At 39.1% G+C, this 21219-nt stretch overlaps 1 protein-coding gene across 1 annotated transcript; it reads left to right on the forward strand.

Annotated features, from left to right (window-relative positions):
• Window positions 1–15775: 15775 nt before the first annotated feature.
• On the forward strand, window positions 15776–19434 carry LOC133797906 (serine carboxypeptidase-like). The gene is made up of 9 exons (XM_062236009.1): window positions 15776–16314; window positions 16790–16958; window positions 17246–17365; window positions 17648–17791; window positions 17891–18041; window positions 18158–18246; window positions 18451–18709; window positions 18829–18962; window positions 19101–19434. Exons 1-9 carry the CDS (start codon window positions 15995–15997, stop codon window positions 19227–19229), a joined length of 1515 nt encoding a protein of 504 aa, XP_062091993.1. The 5' UTR covers window positions 15776–15994; the 3' UTR covers window positions 19230–19434.
• The last annotated feature ends 1785 nt before the right edge of the window (window positions 19435–21219 follow it).

Consider the following 21219-nt stretch of genomic DNA (forward strand, 5'->3'; position numbering starts at 1 on the left):
AAAGTTTAAAGGACAGTGTACAAAATAAATCCAGGTTATAAACAAGTACTGGCCAGTCTAAGGCAAAACAAACATTTAGGCTTCTTCTGTCCTGTATCACTCCTCGGCTGTGGCGATCGATCACCTGACTATGTACATTCAGCCTCAAAGCTCTCCAACTCAAGACTGGTCCACCTTGCCCTTGCCTCTACCTGCACCACGTAGCACCCATGAGTCGAGGCCCAGCAAGAAAGCCATAATACAAAGTATAAACAATAAACAACAGTCAGATATACAACAGGTCATATTGCTAACATAATTAATGATATCAACCTACAGACCAATAATTAGTTATTTAGATAACAAACTCGTCACAATCACTAGTTTAAACAATAATAAACGCATCACACCAAAATCCAGGGTCGACGCCCTTAGGCCGCACCCTCTGATTATCCCACCGACTCCGGCTCGCTTAGGCCGAGCTCAGTGATTATGTATTTAACCCCAGCTACCAATGGGTGAGTGTAACACCTTACTACCTTAGAACCGTTACTAAGTGAGTTTAAAATGTGCAATTAACTCGCTCAGCGAGGTTTTTAGAACAAAAGTGTGATTAAGCAAAAAGACAAGGCTGTAATCTTTAAAAGTACTCAATTTCACTAAAAGTTCCAATAGTTTAACATTTGGGATCCCAAAACGAGGTTTGTAAAATATTTACAACTCAAAATAGACTTATAGTTGACAGATTATCAAAAACAGAGTTTAGTACAGCCATTTCCTAAAAAATGCCCCAACCCAAGCAGTCAGGTAGGCCAAACATGTACGCGCCGCCCCCACGCTCTCTGTACTCATGGCTAGTTGACTTTCTCTTTGCCCTTACCTGCAACACAGAGCACCCGTGAGCCGAAGCCCAGCAAGAAAACTCATACAGCACATAACATATGCATAATATACAGTCACTATAGCAGATAGCTCATCTCTAGTCAGACAGTCCATAAAATCTAAACACATATACGGCCATGCCGTCCCAGAAGCGTTACCAAAGCCTGGGATCTCGGTCTACACCGTAAGGATATCTCATGTATCCACTGGGGTCTCACCCTAACCACAAGCACTCCATGTGCTAAGTGGTATTCCCCGCCCCACTGCCGTTCTCAGCCTTCGCCGTTCCCAGCCCCTTTGTCATTCACTCTACTATTTCCACATTAAGCATTCTCAAATAGTAATCAATAATATAATCATTCATTTAAAGCTACATTCTAGAAACGATACAAACTAGGGCCGCGCCCTGCAACAATACTATGGGCCCAAGCCCTGCTCTACGGGTGCTACAGTTTTCCTACCTGTATCCCGAGCTTTCCGATGCACCAAGGCCGTGAGCACGGTCCTCTAACCCGAGCCTCTCCGAATACCTAGTCACAACACATATAAAACATCCTTTAATACTAACCAATCCAAAACCACTTCCCGGAATCAATCCCACACTCTCGGAATCCCCAAATTCCTAAAACAATACATCGGAAGCATCCCCCGAGCCCCCGGAGCAAAAGCTCAAAAATGCAAAATTCCATGTTCTGAAAATAGCCTAGCGTCGCGGCGCTGCCCTAGAGGGCCGCGGTGCCCAAAAAGTCAGAGAGCATTCCCCAGCCCTGAAGCAGCCTCGCACCGCGGCGCCAAAGAACAGGGTCGCGACGCTCCTTCGCGAACCCAGAAATCTGGGTTTTCCCCTGCATTTTCCCCGAGCCAAAACACTCCCAATTCAACCCAAACACATACCTAAACCCCAAAATCAATTTAAAACCCCATATAAACCATTTAACAACCTATAGACATCATAAACCAGCTCAGTTACACAATCACCCCCATAAATCACACCTTGGTTCCATGCCTCAATAGTTCAAACCAGAAAGTTAGAAACTTAGACCAAAACCCAAATCATACTTCAAATTCCTTAAACCATAACATAAATAAACTTTTTAATTGCACAGAATCCTTACCTTAAGTGGAGAATTCAAGCTTAAGCTCCCTTGCTTCCAGCTCCAAGCTAAGCCTTCTAATTTCACTAGCTGAATTCCCAAGCAAACCAGTCACAAACCATCTTTCAATTTCAACCTAACTCTATAGAAACTTACTAAACACAGAAATTCAGAGATGAAACTTACCTCTGACCAAATCTTGATCCCTGCTTGGCTTTAATTACTCCAACCCACCTTGATTCCTCCTCCTAGGTTTCAAACTCAGCCTCCTTCCTTTTCTCCTCTTTTCCTCTAGGTTTCTCCCAATTTTCAGTATAAGTAAAACATGCCCAAGTGAAATAACATAAATGATCCTTTTCCCTCAGCTGAAGTGATCTAAATCCCTGCCAAATTACCATTCTATCCTCCCATAATTATCCTCTCCTAGCTAAACCTCAAGGGCTCTCTTGTCCTTTCACCTATATTACAATTCTACCATTTTCCCATCTAAACTTGTTACTCTCAGCAGTTACTAATGGTTACTCAGGTTACTCCATCACCAATAGCCATTAACCACAAATTCTCAACTCAACTCACGAAATTCCCCAAAGTACCCCTAGGCTCCTCCCGAGCCGGGTATAAAATCCCGTTGTGACTTTTAAGTTAACTAGCTCTATGGGACTGTCTCGGCACGTGCATCACATTAATAACACCACACTCACGTGGTACAAATCACATAATACCATTAACACATTTATGCCCTCAGCGGCTAAGATTACCAATTTACCCCTAACATACAAACGGGGTCCACATGCATATTTATATCACCTAGACATGCATTCTAATTACATATTCATTCAAATTCACATATTATCATGTTAATTCACTTATTGCCCTCCAGGCACGCTAATCAAGGTCCTAAACCTTATTAGCAACTTGGGGTGTTACAGCGAGCCGCGCTCTGTGCCCAAATATTGATTCTGGCACTCTTATGCCGTTTATCACATGTCCCATGGGATAATACCATCTCATGACATCACATATAAATATAGGGAACTCTTAGTCCCAACATAAGCACATAATTGGGTGCAGTTTCTTACCTTTGATTCCGAGTGCTTTAGTTAATTGAAATGATCCTCGAGCACGATCCCGACCGAGCCCTAGCGAACACCTTGTCACAAATGTAACATAGAACCCTCATTAATATTCAATTCCGTAACCTAACCTCGGGACCAATCTCGAGCCCTCGAGAAGCCCCAATTCCACCAAACGGGGTGGTGGAATCGACCCCAAGCCCCCAAGCGAAAACCCTAAGAAAAATACCCAAAACCCTATTCTGGAGGCAGGGTAGCACTACAAACAGAAGCAAAAATGCCCAGAAAAGCCAAGCCTAGCACTGTAGCGCCCTAAAGCTAGCGCTACAGCGCTACTTACAGCACCAGAACACCCTGAGTTTTCTCCTTCGAATTTCCCCGAGCCAAAACTCCCTAAAACCCCTCCAAACCTCAACCACACTTCAAATTGAGCCTACCATCCACTACATATCATCCCACATGGCCCAACTGTAACGACCCAAATTTTCTTAACTAGACCCACCGAACACGACTATGACTATCCGGGGTCAACTGGACCCTTACGGTCAACTTTGGTAAAAATCGGACGTTAAAAACTAAATAAACTTTAGAGTAAACTTTAGAAAATTTTACATTGGAGTACTTTGAAATAAAATAGTATTTGGATGGGATCCCATAGTTTTAAAAACAAAATGTAGTTTAAACGTAACTTAAGAAATAGTCTGTAGCCACATGGCTTTCTTTAGATAAACTAGTAAACATGAAACTGGTGAAACTATTACTGGACTCAGCGAAAAACTTAAGAGAACCCTGACAACCCTGCAGGTCGGTTGTTTCACAGTATGCATACTTCAGACAGAATCCCCTCCAGCTCATTGCACTGCTCCTTAAGCTTTGCCCTTACCTACACACACAGAGTAACTGATGAGCTATAACGCCCAGTAAGGAAGCTAGCTACAACTCATAATTCTACTATCTAAAACAAACTTTGCATAACAGAAATGCATGTCTAGAACCTACAAACTGAGCAACACGTCTAGCATATTCACATAAGCAAAGTGTTGCGTAACATACTGAAAACATATAACTAAGCCATCGTGTTATCTGTGGGGTTTTAATTCCAGTGTGGCCTCCACGGCCCAGAGAATACTCACCTCCCGTACCAAAGGGGTACACTCTGCTAAAGCACGATGACTTTATTGACTTGGCGGATAACCCCACTGTACGACTGCATGGGGAATCCGCCTTCACAAGGCCTTGTACTGAGCCATCGAGTTATCTGTGGGGTCATGATCCCCGGGTGGCCTCCGCGGCCCAGAGAATACTCACCTCCCGTGCTAAAGGGGTATACTCCGCTAAAACCCGATGACTTTACTGACTGGACGGCGAACCCCACTACACAGTTGCATGGGATCCACCCTCACAAGGTTTCCCTTGACAGTCACAAACATTGCACATGCATTCATGATAACTTTACTGCACTAAGCACATTCAAACCCGATAGATGGGTACTATCATGCGCATCCAGCCATATAATCACACATATATATAGCAACTATAATTTAACCAGCAGTATACAAACATGCAAACAATTCACTAGAATCACAACAAGCTAAGTTACTCTTGGTGTATACTTCCTTACCTCTTGTCCTTAGCTTTCGCCAATTATGTCTTTGTGAGTATTTCCGATCGCGTTTAGACCCTATAATCATATTGGAAAATATGTCATCACCCTCACGCACCAACTTCCAAGACCAACCCGAGCCTTGCTTTGACCCAAAATCCCCCACCATGGCAGCCAAGATATCACCCTCATCACCACCATGACCATCACTTCGGCCACAACCACCACCATCACCGGCCTCCACCATTAACGCCGGCAACAATGGTGCTGTATTTTTCATGATAGCCACCTACCAAGCACTAACCACCACCAAATCATCCCAAAACTCAAGATCTATCATAATGAATCATTCCCAACACCTTAATAAGTGTTTCTAGACACAAAGTGCTGATTTAAACCATGTATATCAACTCAGAAATTAATCCCAACTTTTAAGGAAACGAAATCGAAAACGGTACCGTAAAAACTTCGAAAGAAAACTATAGGCTTGTACCTCTTTCTGTGGCCGATTCCTGGTGATTTCTTCTACCCTTTCCTATATTACTCAACACTATGAACACATACAAACCGTTCATCATGAGTTTTATGCAAGGAATTAAGAGAAAACCGAAGCCAAAGATGGCACTTACACTAGTTCGGATTTCCGACCAAAGTTTCCGAAACTTGGGTGAAACTCTCTCCTCTTTCTTTGCTTCCTTCTACAATCAATACAGAGATTCTAAGGACATGTCTAAGATCTGTAACTCAAAGAAAAACCAAAGAAATAACTCACCTTGCTTTTATCTCCTTGAACCCGAACGTACACACCACAAGTGCACCGTGCACTTCTTCCTTTCCTTCTTCCCTCTCGGTTCTTGCTTCAATATGAGGATGGCTGAAACCAAATGAGAGAAAGTGGCTTCAACTCCCTCTCAACCACCCTCAAATAACCTCCCAAGATTCATTCAAAATTTCCCACCAAGTTTGTGTGAAAAATTTACATGAGAAACATAAGAATATATATTTATATTTATACATGTGAAGGAACAGTTGCAAGAGCTGCTTGACAAAGGATTCATTCGACCAAGTCATTCACCATGGGGAGCTCCGGTACTATTCGTCAAGAAGAAGGATGGATCGATGCGTATGTGTATTGACTATAGGGAATTGAACAAGGTGACGATAAAGAACAAATATCCGTTACCTAGAATTGACGATTTGTTTGACCAATTACAAGGGGCAGCAATATTCTCTAAGATAGATTTGAGATCGGGATATCATCAGCTTAAGATAAAGGAAAATGATATACCCAAAACTGCTTTTAGGACTCGGTATAGACATTATGAGTTTTTAGTAATGTCATTTGGCCTAACAAATGCCCCTGCAGCATTCATGGATTTAATGAGCAGGGTGTTCAAGGAGTATTTAGACAAGTTTGTAATTGTCTTTATTGACGATATTTTGATATATTCGAAGACAGAGGAGGATCATGAGGATCATTTGAGAAAGACGCTTCAGAGGCTCAAAGAGCAACAATTATATGCCAAGCTGACGAAGTGCGAGTTTTGGGTGGAGAAAGTGGCATTTCTAGGCCACATAGTAACCAAGGACGGAGTATCAGTGGACCCAGTTAAGGTTGAGGCTGTCAAGGATTGGCCAAAACCAAAGAATGCCACTGATGTAAGAAGTTTTCTTGGTCTAGCCGGCTATTACAGGAGATTCGTGGAAGGATTCTCCAAATTGGCAATGCCATTACAAACCTTACTCGCAAACAGCAGAAGTTCGCGTGGTCTGATAAATGCGAACAAAGTTTTCAAGAGTTAAAGAAGAGATTAACTATTGCTCCAGTGTTGTGTGTACCCAAAAGCGACGAAAAGTTTATAGTCTACTGTGATGCATCCAAGATGGGTTTGGGATGTGTACTGATGCAAACAGGAAAAGTGGTGGCTTACGCGTCCAGACAACTAAAAGAATATGAACAGAGATATCCAACACATGACTTGGAGTTGGCGGCTGTGGTTTTTGCCTTGAAAATATGGAGACATTATCTCTACGGGGATAAATGTGAAATATACACGGATCACAAAAGCCTTAAATACTTTTTCACTCAGAAGGAGTTAAACATGAGGCAAAGGAGGTGGCTCGAGCTAGTTAAAGACTATGATTGCGAGATACTCTATCATCCTGGAAAAGCTAATGTGGTGGCTGATGCCTTAAGCCAACGAAGTCATGGCACCATTGCAGCTTTAGGGTTGGTGGAAGCTTCGTTACAAAAAGAGATAGTGAAAGCTGGGATAGAAATAGTTACAAGCGGGCTAGCCAATCTCACATTGCAATCAGATCTCTTGGAAGAGATTAAGGAAAAGCAAAAATTGGATGACAATCTGGTTAAACAAAAAGCCTTGTTACAAGAAGAGAATAGTGGGAACTTCACAATGTCAGAATGCCAGATATTAAGGTACAAGGGCAGGGTGTGTGTGCCTAGCGACCAAGAGGTCAAGGATAAGATTCTTGAAGAAGCACACACAACGCCTTACTCGTTGCACCCTGGCGCAACAAAGATGTATCAAGATCTTAAGTCCATGTATTGGTGGCCGGGAATGAAGAGGGACATAGCCGAGTACGTAGCCAAGTGCTTGGTTTGTCAACAAGTGAAAGCAGAACACCAAAGACCCGGTGGGTTACTCTAACCGTTACCAATACCAGTATGGAAATGGGAAGATATCGCTATGGACTTCGTGGTTGGTCTACCAGTGACTAAAGAGCGTCACGATGCAGTTTGGGTGGTTGTGGACCGCCTTACTAAGTCAGCTCATTTTATTCCGGTGAAAATGGCGTACACTATGGATCAATTTGCAAGGTTGTACATGAAAGAGATAATCAGACTCCATGGTGTACCCGTATCTATAGTTTCAGACAGAGACCCGAGATTCACATCAGGTTTCTGGGAAAGCTTGCAAGAGGCAATGGGTACAAAGTTGAAACTCAGCACAGCCTTCCACCCGCAAACAGACGGGCAGTCAGAAAGAACCATCCAGATACTGGAGGATATGCTGCGAGCCTGTGCCTTAGAATTCAAGGGTTCTTGGAAGGAGTACTTGTACCACATGGAATTTGCGTACAATAATAGTTACCAAACAACCATCGGAATGGCCCCATACAAGATGCTTTATGGCAGGAAGTGTCGCTCACCCTTACATTGGGATGAGATAGGAGAGAGGCGACTAGCTGGGCCAGAACTGGTGCTTGAGGCTACGAGTGCTATAGAAAGAATAAGAAAGCATATGCTCACAGCTCAGAGTAGACAACAGAGTTATGCCAATGCCAAAAGGTGGGACATCGAGTTCGAGATGGGAGACAAAGTCTTCTTGAAAGTCTCGCCAACAAAAGGTGTTAAGAGGTTTGGGAAAAAAGGGAAGTTAAGTCCCAGATATGTAGGTCCTTTTGAGATTCTCGAGAGGATGGGACCAGTTGCTTATCGCTTAGCCCTACCTCCCACATTGGCTAGTACCCACAATGTGTTTCATGTCTCCATGCTCAGAAAGTATGTGTGCGATCAGTCTCATGTGCTTAGTTACGAACCGCTAGAGCTACAACCGGACTTAAGTTATGAAGTTAAACCAGTTAAGATACTGGAACGGGGAATCAAAGAGTTGAGAACTAAAAGGATACCCCTAGTTAAAGTCCTGTGGAGCAATAGCGCGGTTGAAGAAGCTACTTGGGAGCTGGAGGATGACATGCGCGAGAAGTATCCCGAGATGTTTGAGTAAGAAAAATTTCGAGGACGAAATTCTTTTAAGGTGGGAAGGGTGTAATAACCCGAATTTTTTATTTATTTATTGTGTTTTATGTAAACATTATTCTGTGAATCTTGTTTTTATCAAGAGTATGAGTAATAATTAAAATAATATTTGGTGAATATTATTTCAATTAAAGAAGTGTGAGTTGATCGCTTTAGACCATAGTATGAGAACTTAGATGTGAAATAAATCTAAGATGGACATCTTGTTCAAAGAGTTTAAGTATATGATTTTATGTGTTTGAAATCCACATAAAATCTTAGAATTATTTTAGACTATGATCTTGTGACTTATTCACTAAGAGTCTATGAATAATTCAAGAGGAATTTTATGGGATTAAAATTATGATTTTATGTCGAAAAGACTCACATAAAATCATAGACATAAGTTTATACCAAAGTTGCATTATTTAGTGCTTAGACCATAGTTGATGTTAATTATTTTTAAGCCATGGTTTAATGCATTATTTTGGATAAAATGCATGTAACATTTCAGCACACATATTATTGTGCTTCTCCCGTGGGTGTCTCGGCCACCCCGTGGAGTGGAGGGAAACCATTTTTTTAAAAATGGTCTTGGCAGTTTTGGAGGTTACAAGGGAGGGAACCGGTGCCATTTTCCCCTCATTTGCTTCAGTCAATGTTGGAGTTATTAGAGAAAACAAAGAGAGTTTGAGATATTAAGAAGAAGAACACTTATAGTTCTGTTGTTGGTGTACGTTCACTTCGGGTCCAAGAAGGAGGAATCAAAGGTGAGTTTTCTTTGGTTTTTCTTTGGGTTACAGTCCTTAGACACATCCTTAGAGCCTATGTTTTGATTGTAGAAGAAAGCAAGAGGTAAGGAAGTATACACCAAGAGTAACTTAGCTTGTTGTGATCTTAGTGAATTGTTTGCATGTTAGTATACTGCTGGTTAAATTCTAGATGCTATATATATGTGTGATTATATGGCTGGATGCGCATGATAGTACCCATCTATCGAGTTTGAATGTGCTTAGTGCAGTAAAGTTATCATGAATGCATGTGCAATGTTTGTGACTGTCAAGGGAAACCTTGTGAGGGTGGATCCCATGCAGCCGTGTAGTGGGGTTCGCTGTCCAGTCAGTAAAGTCATCGGGTTTTAGCGAAGTATACCCCTTTGGCATGGGAGGTGAGTATTCTCTGGGCCGCGGAGGCCACCCAGGGATCATGACCCCACAGATAACTCGATGGCTCAGTACAAGGCCTTGTGAAGGCGGATTCCCCATGCAACCGTACAGTGGGGTTATCCGCCAAGGTAGTAAAGTCATCGTGTTTTAGCAGAGTGTACCCCTTTGGTACGGGAGGTGAGTATTCTCTGGGCCGGGGAGGCCACATTGGGATTAAAACCCCACAGATACCACGATGGCTCAGTTATATGTTTTCAATATGTTACGCAACACTTTGACTTATGTGAATATGCTGATGTGTTGCTCAGTTTGTAGGTTCTAGACATGCATTTCTGTTATGCAAAGTTTGTTTTAGATAGTAGAATCATGAGTTGTAGCTAGCTTCCTTACTGGGCGTTATAGCTCATCAGTTACTCTGTGTGTGTAGGTAAGGGCAAAGCTTAAGGAGCAGTGCAATGAGCTGGAGGGGAGTATGTCTGAAGTATGCATACTGTGAAACAACCGACCTGCAGGGTTGTCAGGGTTCTCTTAAGTTCTCCGCTGAGTCCAGTAACAGTTTCATCAGTTTCATGTTTCCTAGTTTATCTAAAGAAAGCCATGTGGCTACAAACTATTTCTTAAGTTACATTTAAACTACATTTTGTTTTTAAAACTATGGGATCCCATCCAAATACTATTTTATTTCAAAGTAATCCAATGTAAAATTTTCTAAAGTTTACTCTAAAGTTTATTTAGTTTTTAACGTCTGATTTTTACCAAAGTTGACTGTAAGGGTCCAATTGACCCCGGATAGTCATAGTCGTGTTCGGTGGGTCTAGTTAAGAAAATTTGGGTCGTTAAAAATGGTATCAGAGCCTTGACCCAGCCGAAAGTGTGGCCGACGGGGACATCGGGCCCGTAAGGGGGGGTGATTGTGACAGTCAAAATCCCGTGATCCATAAGGGGAAAGACCGGGTAAGCTGTGCAATCTCACACCGCCTGGGGAAGGTCAAGTGGGTATGGGATTACACAGTTGAAGAGGGCTTAAATGGATTGATGGGTACTACCTATATCAACAAGATGCATCTTCTTTTCGGTAGCCCATCACTTGAGAACTCCAAAGTTAAGCGTGCTTGACCTGGGGTAATCTAGGGATGGGTGACCTCCTGGGAAGTTTTCCTAGGAAGCATGTGAGTGAGGACAAAGCACGCTGAAAAGACTCGTGTTGGTTTGTAGGGCCAGTCGTCATTCCAGAAAGTAGCCATAGTGACGTGGGGCGTCACACCAACAACATCAATGTAACGCCCCAAACTCCAGGGACCGTTACGATGTGCCTTGTAAACAGTGCTAAACTCGCTAACCGAGTCATTTGGCCAAAATCGTGAACTAAGTTTGATTAGCGGTTTAGGGATTAAACATTTTGGTTAAGAGGTAACGTTTCACTATAACGTTTAATATATACATTGGGATCCCGAAAATAAAGTTTCAGAGTTTATTACAGAAAATATTTACAACAGGCCGTTCTAAGCGGCAAAACAGGGTTCAACCCTAGTTCCACTTTAAACCTCGGCCGTGGCGGACGAGCAGCTGCATATGTACACATCATCACCTAAGCTCTTCAACTCAAGGATGGTCCAGCTTCCTCTTGCCTTTACCTGCACCACGTAACACCCGTGAGCCAAAGCCCAACAAGAAAACACAATAAAGCATGATATAATATCAACAACAATCATAATAACCATTCAGGACTATCAGTCCAAGCAAATAGGTGACAATAGCCAAAAGTCACAATAATGAGCATCGCTCCTTCTAGCCATGTGACGATAGGGTCACCAGGGCTTAACTGATAAGTGATTCTTTCTTAAGTTTGATTAGGACAGGTGCAAGGTGATTAGTCACCAACATAACCTTCCTCACGACTCTAGAGTCGAAACTATGGACAACGTCCCTTAGCCATGTGACAAACGGTCACCGGGGTCATATACCTTGGCTATAGTCATCTGATCATAGACCAGGCAAGCGCTTATAGTTCTCATTGACCTTCCAGTCGGTCCAGCATTAATATCTCATATGAGTCATTCAATGCCGACCTTGATTGGATCCAATCTTTATTTGGCCCGGCGTTCACAACGCACTGCCACTTCTGACCCTTGGGTCGGTGAAACACGACCAGTGCTCAGCCCGTGGTGAACTTAACTAATAAGTCACAGCTTCACAGAAGGATCTGACACCATTGTCGATTCTGACTAATAAGTCAGCGCCATACACAGGTAAGCCATGCCACCAAACATATATCACATGTCTATTATCCATAAACAAGGTATTCAGCATGCTTACTTAACAGGTATTAGTACAATTAGGACTATGCATAAACACAGAGGTTCAAGCTCTGAACAATATCATACCCAGTATACAAAGTATGTCATAATCACATGTTTCTCATGCATCATATGCAATATATCCTGCAATCAACGTGCATCAATACCAGCCATGCATGTCACGCTTAATAACCAACCAACATGCATCAAGAATAGCCATGCATGTCATACTCAATAATCAACCAACATGCATCATAATAGCCATGCATGTCATACTCAATAATCAACCAACACGCACCAATAACAGCCATGCATGTCACATATACACAGGGTGCAGTTTTCTTACCTCAAAGTCGAGCTAGAACGATTAAAAGAACGACCCTTGAGAATGATCAACTTTTAGTCCTTTAGCGGTCACCTTAAAAACGATTTTGAATCCCCTTAAATGTCTGAATCAAGTTCCCTAACTCCCACCTTTGATCTCTTAGCTCAACTCCTCAATTTGGGCTCTCAAAAATCAAAGAAAAGTGAAGGGAGAAGCTTGTACGGGAGAGAGAGGAAGAGAGGATGAGGATGGCTCTGTTTTAATATCAACCCACCTTTGCCGTCCAAAAACTTAAAAGTTGATATAAATCCTTAGGGTCAAAAGACCATAATGCCCTTAAGCCAAATAAACCCCTTTAAAAGCTTCCAAGGGTAAAACCGTCCTTTCCCGCCTATCTTGTTAATTATAATTAACACTCTCCAATTCCCGCTATTCTCAATATTCCCAAATACCAATAAATCATATCTCATTACCCTCTAATTCCCGGTAATGCTCTAATCATTAAATTCACCCCGAGCCCCGAACTTAAACCCATTATGACTAGATCGAACATTTACATCTCATGATCGTTTCATGTCGAATAGCTCAAACCAATCCACCTTATAATTTGGCTATGTTAATTAATCACAACCATGCACCCAAAATATACAATTACGCCCACAGTGGCCAAATTACCAAAATACCCTTATAATAGTAAATACTCCCATATGCATGCATTCACCATCATATAGTAATATAATTCACGTAAACATGCATATAATCATTAAATACTATAATAAATCAATTATGGCCCTCCCGGCCTCCTAATCAAGGTCCTAAACCTTATTAGGAAATTTGGGGCATTACAATCAAATTTGGCCACATGCACCATCAAGCACAAAAAAACAAGGATTGAGCTTGAAGCTCAAGAACTTCATTAGAAAAACCAGAAACTACCTACAAACTCAGATGATCAAGCTCATAAATTCTTACCTTTAATGGAGAATCCGACCCTAGGTTGCCCTTAGTGCCCTTCCAGCATATAGCTCCTCAATTCCTCAAGCTCAAACTTCTTAACTTCCATTCACAAATCCAAATTCAGAATTCAAACTCACAAAAACTCAGAAATCTCAAAACAACTTTAAGCCTTACCTTAATTTGAGAATTAACTCCAGCTAACCCTCTTCAATTACTTCAAGGATCAAGGCTCCAAGACTTAACTTAGACTCTCTCTGAATTTACAGCTTCAAATTCACAAGAGAATGAGAGATGGACCACAATTCGTGAGAGAGAAAGAGATAGGTCAAGAACTCTGTTTTTCCTTCTTTCTATCTTCCTTTTCTTTCCTTTGGCTTCTACTATTTTCTATAAATCCCACTAAGTCTATAAATTCAGAATATCACTTATCCTCTTTTAACCACCCAAAAGACCATTTTTCCCTCCCATTAAAACCTAAGCATTTAAACATTCTAAGGGCATTTTGGTCATTTGTTCCTAATTCCCGCTAATTCCTCGAGTGTCCCTAATAATTACCGCTTACATCCCGACACCTAACTAATCACTAATTATTTTCCTCAATGTCAAATAGTCTCCAATATATCTCCCAAATTTCCAGAAATACCCCCAGGCTCCCTCGAGCCAGGTATAAATCCCCACCATGACTTTTTCGCTAAACTGCTCACTAGAATCGCCTCGAGTCACCAGCTGCAAATATATCCACATAATAATGTGGTCTCAACAATTTATCGCAAATAATTATATTTATGTCCTCAACGGGCCAAAATTATAAATATGTCATTATAACCTAAACAGGGCCTACATGCATACTAATACTCATAATTATGCATCTCATATATCCATATAATCATATAAGCACGCTTATCACATGATCATGCATTTAATCATTTAAATCACACATAATCGAGTTATGCCCTCCCGGCACACTAATCAATGCCCTTAAGCCTTAATAGTAATTTTGGGCCGTTACAATTAATCATGTTAAGCAACCTACCTTTGCTGACTGAGACTTAATGCCACCTAGCTTTGATGGATTTTTCGCATTTTCAATTGGATTTGACAGGATTGGATAAGTGTGATTAGCTTTGTTGATTTGGATATGACCGGAGCAATTTCTGGTTGCAAATAGAGCTCACATTATGTTGTTGCCTCAAATGAAAATGGAACTGTAAAATTGAAATAGAAACTCTAAGAATATATAAACAATAAATAAAGTGCTTTGCAACTTAATACAACTTACCTTTTGCTGAAACTATATTTGAATTGGTTACAATTCACCACTATATTCTAAACATCCATTATCAACTAAATGCAACCTGAAATGTAAAAAAAATTGACACATCAATATGAACTGAGTATCATAAACTTCTAATTAATCAAAACAAAGAAGAAAATGTAGCTATCTAACATAATGCAATCCAAAAATGCAATAAACAAGTAAAACCCACAAACTTTTAAAATAAATTACCTCTGAAATCAAGTGAGATTCTGACATAAAAAAAGTGCAATTGATTTGGGTTGCTCAATTTTTATTGAATAACGATATATAGTACCAATAAATAGACTATAGCAATTCCTAAATTTAAATAGTAGATCATTTTTGCAAGTTTCTCAAGAGAGTCTGAAATGAAAAATTAAATCATTAAAGAGGTTCTAAAACATTATTAAAATTGAAAAAGAAGAAAAACTGAAATAATATTAAATTAAAGATTACAAAAAAAACTCATTATTTCACATGTTGTTTGATTTGTGCAATTTCAATTTTCTTTTGGTTGGATCCCATTTGCTTCAGCTGCTCCGGAATGGATGTCGTTGAGGAGGCGAATTCATTTAATTTTCAACTGATGTAGAATGATTATCGTGGAGGAGAAGCTTGTCTCGGCTGAAATGGAGAAACATAGAGTTCATTTACATAAAAACTAGAAAGAGAGAGGAAGAAATCGGATTTTTGAAAAAAAAAAACACTTTAAATTTGTATATTTAAATTATTTATGAACATACCGTATTTTTTATAAGTATTTTACTACTTACTGTATAAACAAAAAAAATCCCCTTTTTTTCTATGAATATCTATTCTTATCCAAAAGTGACCTTATAATAATTTTCTTAACTTAATTCACAAGTTATAATATTAATGAAGCGTTCGGAATGTTCGTGGTGGGCAAATGCTAAATTGAACTATCTTAAGATGCTGCGTAATCCGATGTGGCCGATAACAGATTAACACCAACTCAGATCCCACACATTCCATCTTTGTCCTCAACATCACAACTTTCTATCGGCACCACGAGTTTTGTAACGGTGAGTATCATCACACGTAATCCCAGCCCAGCCCTACCCTTTCAATTTATTATTATTATTATTATTCTTTTTTTCTCCGCTTACTTTCAAGGCAGTTTCCTTTATATTGCTTGCTTTTAAAATGCGCTAAACGGTTTCTGCTTCCCGCTATATAACTACAAACGACGACCACGTTTCACGAGCACCCCCATTTCTGGGCCCCAATCGCCTACAACACGTCACCCAAATCCAACGGCCACGATCATCCAACGTAGATCATGCCATTAAAATATATCAGGATTAGGAGAATGACGGTAGAGATGTCTTCTTCTTGTACAACTGGTTGCAGCTGATTATTGCATCATCATCGTCTTCACTCTCCGTCATTTTACAGAGCTAACAGTTACCTTTGCCTCTCACAGACCGTTAGGTGCTGCCACCTGTTCCTTCTCTTTCTATATTAAATATCTTTCTTCGGGTGTTGATTCTATCTCTGTTTCAAGTTTCTCTCTCTAAACTTGGAAGTTACGAAAACGAAAATGGAGCGTTCGATTTCTCTCTCCTTCCTCTCTGTTCTGCTACTGATTATCTCTCCTCTGTCTTCGGCCAGCTTCAACGATGGAATGGGTTTCGCCAAGTCCAGCTTCCCGTCTGGACAGGCTCAGAAGCTCATCAGGGACCTCAATCTGTTCCCCAAACACGATGTCAACATCATCGACGGCACTGATTCGCTTGATCAGTCAAAGAAGCTCGTCGAGAAGAGCTTCAGGATGCCCAACCTCGATGATTCTGGTGTCTCCGTCGAGGACCTCGGCCACCATGCCGGTTACTATAAGATTGAACATTCTTATGATGCTAGGTATGCTTTTTGTTCCCCTATTGATAGGTGCAGAGATAACTTTGACCGATTATTTTTGTTTTCTCTTCAATTGAACCGGACTCGATCACTTTTATATGCATGTTAGGGTTTGATGAAGATTGAGTCTTCACCTACTATTGTGATGTAGTTTTGAAAGGAAAGGTTTGGGTGGTTTAGTTGGATGGATTTTAGGGTTGTTGATGTCAATTTGAACTTGAGCTTCATTTTTCACGGAAGCACGGTTAGAGAGATGATGACTTAGATGAGAGTTGTATGTATTGGGTTTTGTCAGAGCTTAAGTAAAATGTACCTACCAATTATGGCTAAATTCACAATCAACAGTCGCTAGTTTGAACCCTGGCTTTTTTCTTTATACCATATGTATGTGTATTATCGTATACTGTTGACTTCAGTGTTCTCTTGCTTTTCTTTTAATAATTTATTTTTACTGTTGCAACTACTGTATCTGTACTAGGATGTTCTACCTTTACTTCGAGTCACGCAGCAGCAAGAAGGATCCTGTTGTAATCTGGCTAACAGGAGGTCCAGGGTGCAGCAGTGAGTTGGCTGTGTTTTATGAAAATGGTCCTTTCAATATTGCGGACAACTTGTCTCTTGTTTGGAACCCATATGGTTGGGATAAGGTCTTTTTTCTCCCCCTTTTGTTCTTTTGTTTCCTTTCTTTATGTATGCATTGTAATTTGGATTATTTTAAGCGATCTAGTGCACGGTACTGTGATTTGCTTTTGCCATAATTGTATGTTTTTTTGCCTGTTGGCCTTAATATATATATATTATGGTAAAGTTGCATAGCCATAGAGTTTTGCGTCTTGTATTAGTCTTGTTTCATTTTTACTTTACCGTAATGTATTTGGTATTACTCTATTTGTTTCCAAGAGGGTTTATCATGTCAGTTGTTTGGATTTTTCAGGCATCCAATCTTCTGTATGTTGACCAACCTACTGGGACTGGATTTAGTTACAGTTCTGATAGACGTGATATTCGTCACAATGAAGAAGGAGTCAGTAATGACCTGTATGACTTCTTACAGGTGCATTTTCTAACCCTTCCAGTTTCAGCTTATATATATAATTATGTGAAGTTTCTCAAATTTCATGATCCATTTATAATTGGTCAGTAGTTTTTAAATGATCACGCATAATAATAAAAAAAAAATACAATGGATTGTTATTCCAAAATCTGTATTGAAAATTTTTCATCCTTTCACAGTGAGATGTGAGAAGGAAAGCCATTGCTCTAAAATGATAAAAGTTCAAACATGTTTATGTGAGAATACTGATATTGCCTAGCATGCTTTTTTGTAATGTTTCAGGCATTCTTTGCTGAGCATCCTCATTTAGCAGAAAATGACTTCTACATTACTGGAGAATCATATGCTGGGCACTACATACCTGCTTTTGCTGCTCGAGTCCACCGAGGAAACAAAGTTAATGAAGGAATACATATAAATTTAAAGGTATCGCTAATGTTTCTAACCTTGTGGTTTTGATGTATAATTTATGTTCTTATTTTTTCTTCTGAAGAAATGTTTTAATGGGTGAAAAATGATTGACAGGGATTTGCCATTGGCAATGGACTTACAGATCCTGCAATTCAGTACAAGGCTTACACAGATTATGCATTGGACAACAGCATAATAACGAAGTCCGATTATAATCATATCAACTTGTTGGTTCAACCTTGTGAGCTCGCAATAAAGCTTTGTGGTAGGCCACCGGAGAACAGTCTTTCTTTTGTTTCTTTTCTATCCTCTACATACTCAAGTTATTGATATCTGCTGGTTAGAATTTGTTGATATATTTGTATTATTTGAATACTTTAGGCACTGATGGTACAGTCGCTTGCATGGCTTCTTATTTTGTCTGCAATCTCGTCTTCAGTAGCATCCTAGCACGCGCTGGAAATATAAATGTAAGAAATTCATTTCTTGTCTAGTCTACTTAATATCTGACTCACAAGTGCATAGTTAGTAAATTTCTAACATATGTCAGTTGTATTTCTCTCACTGATTTAAGTTTAGAAATTATTATTCATTTTAATCTCTAAAGAGAATAGGTATTTTAAAGAACTAAATGTGAAGCTTGATTAAAACTTACTCTTTCCTCCACTCTGCAGTACTATGACATCAGGAAGAAATGTGTGGGAAGTCTTTGCTATGACTTCTCAAATATGGAGAAATTCTTGAACCAGAAACCTGTGAGAGATGCACTTGGAGTTGGGGAAATAGAATTTGTGTCATGTAGTCGAACTGTTTATGAGGCCATGTTGTTGGACTGGATGAGGAATCTCGAAGTTGGTATTCCTGCTCTTCTTGATGATGGAGTGAAGTTGCTTATATACGCTGGAGAATATGATCTTATCTGCAACTGGCTTGGTAAGATTTTGGATTCCATTTTATCATAGTACGAGACATTGATGAAATCATTATAGGAAACTTTTCTTCTCAAGAAATGTGACAATTACCCTTTATATTTTATAAATTGATACGAACAGGGAATTCAAGATGGGTTCATGCAATGGAGTGGTCTGGTCAGAAAGAGTTTGGGGCTTCTTCTGAAGTTCCTTTCTTAGTTGATGGATCTGAAGCTGGAGTTCTAAAAAGTCACGGACCTCTCAGTTTCCTCAAGGTCTATTTCACTCTCATCCGCTCACGCACTAACACACACGCACTCACATCGTTGCGAACACATTTGTTTTTACTTATATTTTAAAACCAATTGTGGTCGAAGCTGACATAGTTGCTTGGATTATGAAAAATCAAACAGGTACATGACGCAGGCCATATGGTTCCCATGGACCAGCCGAAGGCTGCACTGGAGATGTTGGTAAGGTGGACTCGGGGCAATCTTTCTGAAACTGCAACAGAGCCAGAAAATTTGGTTGCTCAGATGTGATCACTTCTCTGGGTGTTGTATGTTGTTAAGCTTTGTTTTAAAGACTTCGGAATGCTTTAGGAGAATAGCCAATATATGTTTTATGCTGTTTCTCAATGTGGTTGTAAATATTCCGAAACCCATGAGTTCTGATAGTTACAGGAACTTACAAACAATGAACTTAAGGCTCCTTCCATACATGGCAATCCATAATTTTCTTTTTCTAGTCCTGGCATGGTTACTGCTATTTTTTTTTTCCTTTTAACTTGTTTTATATGTTTTAATCACTTTATCTGAAGCTCAAATGCCTTGAAACAAATTTTATGGCTTCTGATCTAATAACGTTTGTTGTTGTTTTTATTACTATTATTAAATGTTAAAAGGGTAACATGGATACTCACTAATTGAGATTTATATGGAAAAAATGGACATATATTACTTTGTCTCCGTTTTGTTTAACTATGTTCATTTGTTGCACTCCTGTCAGAATAAAAGTTCCTTTAAAATACTCATATTTTCTATATTAAAAAATCATATTATTCTCTTATTAATTATCTAAAATAATTTTAAAATTTTAAATATTATATTTAAATAATTTTGATATCTTATAACACAATTTTTTTTAAAATAAAAAAAGCTCTATAAAATAATTAATCGAGAACAACTTAAAAAAATTATCTAAGTTTTATCTTTTATAAATTTATAAATTCTTTTAGATAATTAACATGAAAGGAATATAATCATTGGGGGTTTCTTTGGTGCGGGCGTACGGAACGCCCGCACCTACGGTTTTAAGTATTGTTTAATATATATATTAGTTTATTTTAAGTATTGTTTAATATATATATTAATTTATTATTATTATTGTTATCATTACGTCAGATTTTAGTAAGAGTTTTATTATTATATATTAATTGTAGGCTGTTTGTATTAGTTTATTATTATTATTGTTATCATTACCGTTTTGTATTATTATATTTAGTTTATTATAGTCAGATTTGTAGGCTGTTTTTATTAGATGGGTTTAACATTTAAAAAGAGTTTACATGACGACAAAAGTACAAATAGTATTTATTATAAGTGGTATACACCACGAGATGAAGAAGCATATAAATATTTTTGTCAGATATTAGTCAATTTGTGTATCAGTTAGTCATTGTATCTATCTCTCTCCTTTTTTTACTTTGATATATATGCTACACGTAATGGAACTTTGTTTGCAAGTGGGTGTGGTTCCATCCCTGTTATCCTTTCTTCTTCACTGAACTTTGTTTTTTCAAAGTTCAGCCGTGAGATCATTTCCAGTGATTTTGTTTCATTCTCTGGAGAAATGGGTTTGGTCTCCTTCTCCCATTTCTTCTTCTCAACTTGAAAACAAGGTATTCCATAGTTTATTTGATTTATAGCAAATGAAATGATATGATTTAGTTTCTGATATGTATATTATATATATTAGTTTCTGAAATATATGTGTTTTATTTCTAATAAGAGGAAAACAAAACAAGGGAAAAAAGTGAGAGAAATGGACAAGGATTAGAAATGATGAACTCGTGTGCTTTTGTATATTATATAAACATAAAAACAGACCTAATACAGTGGCGCACTCTACAGTCTACTCACTCTTTTCGATCAGAGGATTAAGGGTGGTTGGTTTGTCATGATTATTGCCTTGGAATCTCTTTTCGATCTATTTTTATTTTATTTCGTTTATTAATAAGAAAATGTGCTTTGGTCTTTTGGATACCTACATATTTTCTATTGACCCATATTTTCTTCTTCTCAGCTTGAGCTATACAGGTATTGAGAGAAGAGAGAATTTTTCCGGTTTTCGTTGAGGGAGGCAAAGAAAACAAGGTATTCCCACTGCAAAGTGTCACTCTGTCACCTTAATAATGTCTATGATTTTTTTCCTGCAAAGTGTGGACCTTTTGTGTTATACATGCAAAAAAAAATTACTTTGCCGTATGGGTTTGTTTTGTTCTTGGTTTTATTTCTATTTGAGTTGAGTTTT

Source organism: Humulus lupulus, chromosome 8 (assembly GCF_963169125.1).
Source record: "Humulus lupulus chromosome 8, drHumLupu1.1, whole genome shotgun sequence".
Lineage (NCBI taxonomy): Eukaryota > Viridiplantae > Streptophyta > Magnoliopsida > Rosales > Cannabaceae > Humulus > Humulus lupulus.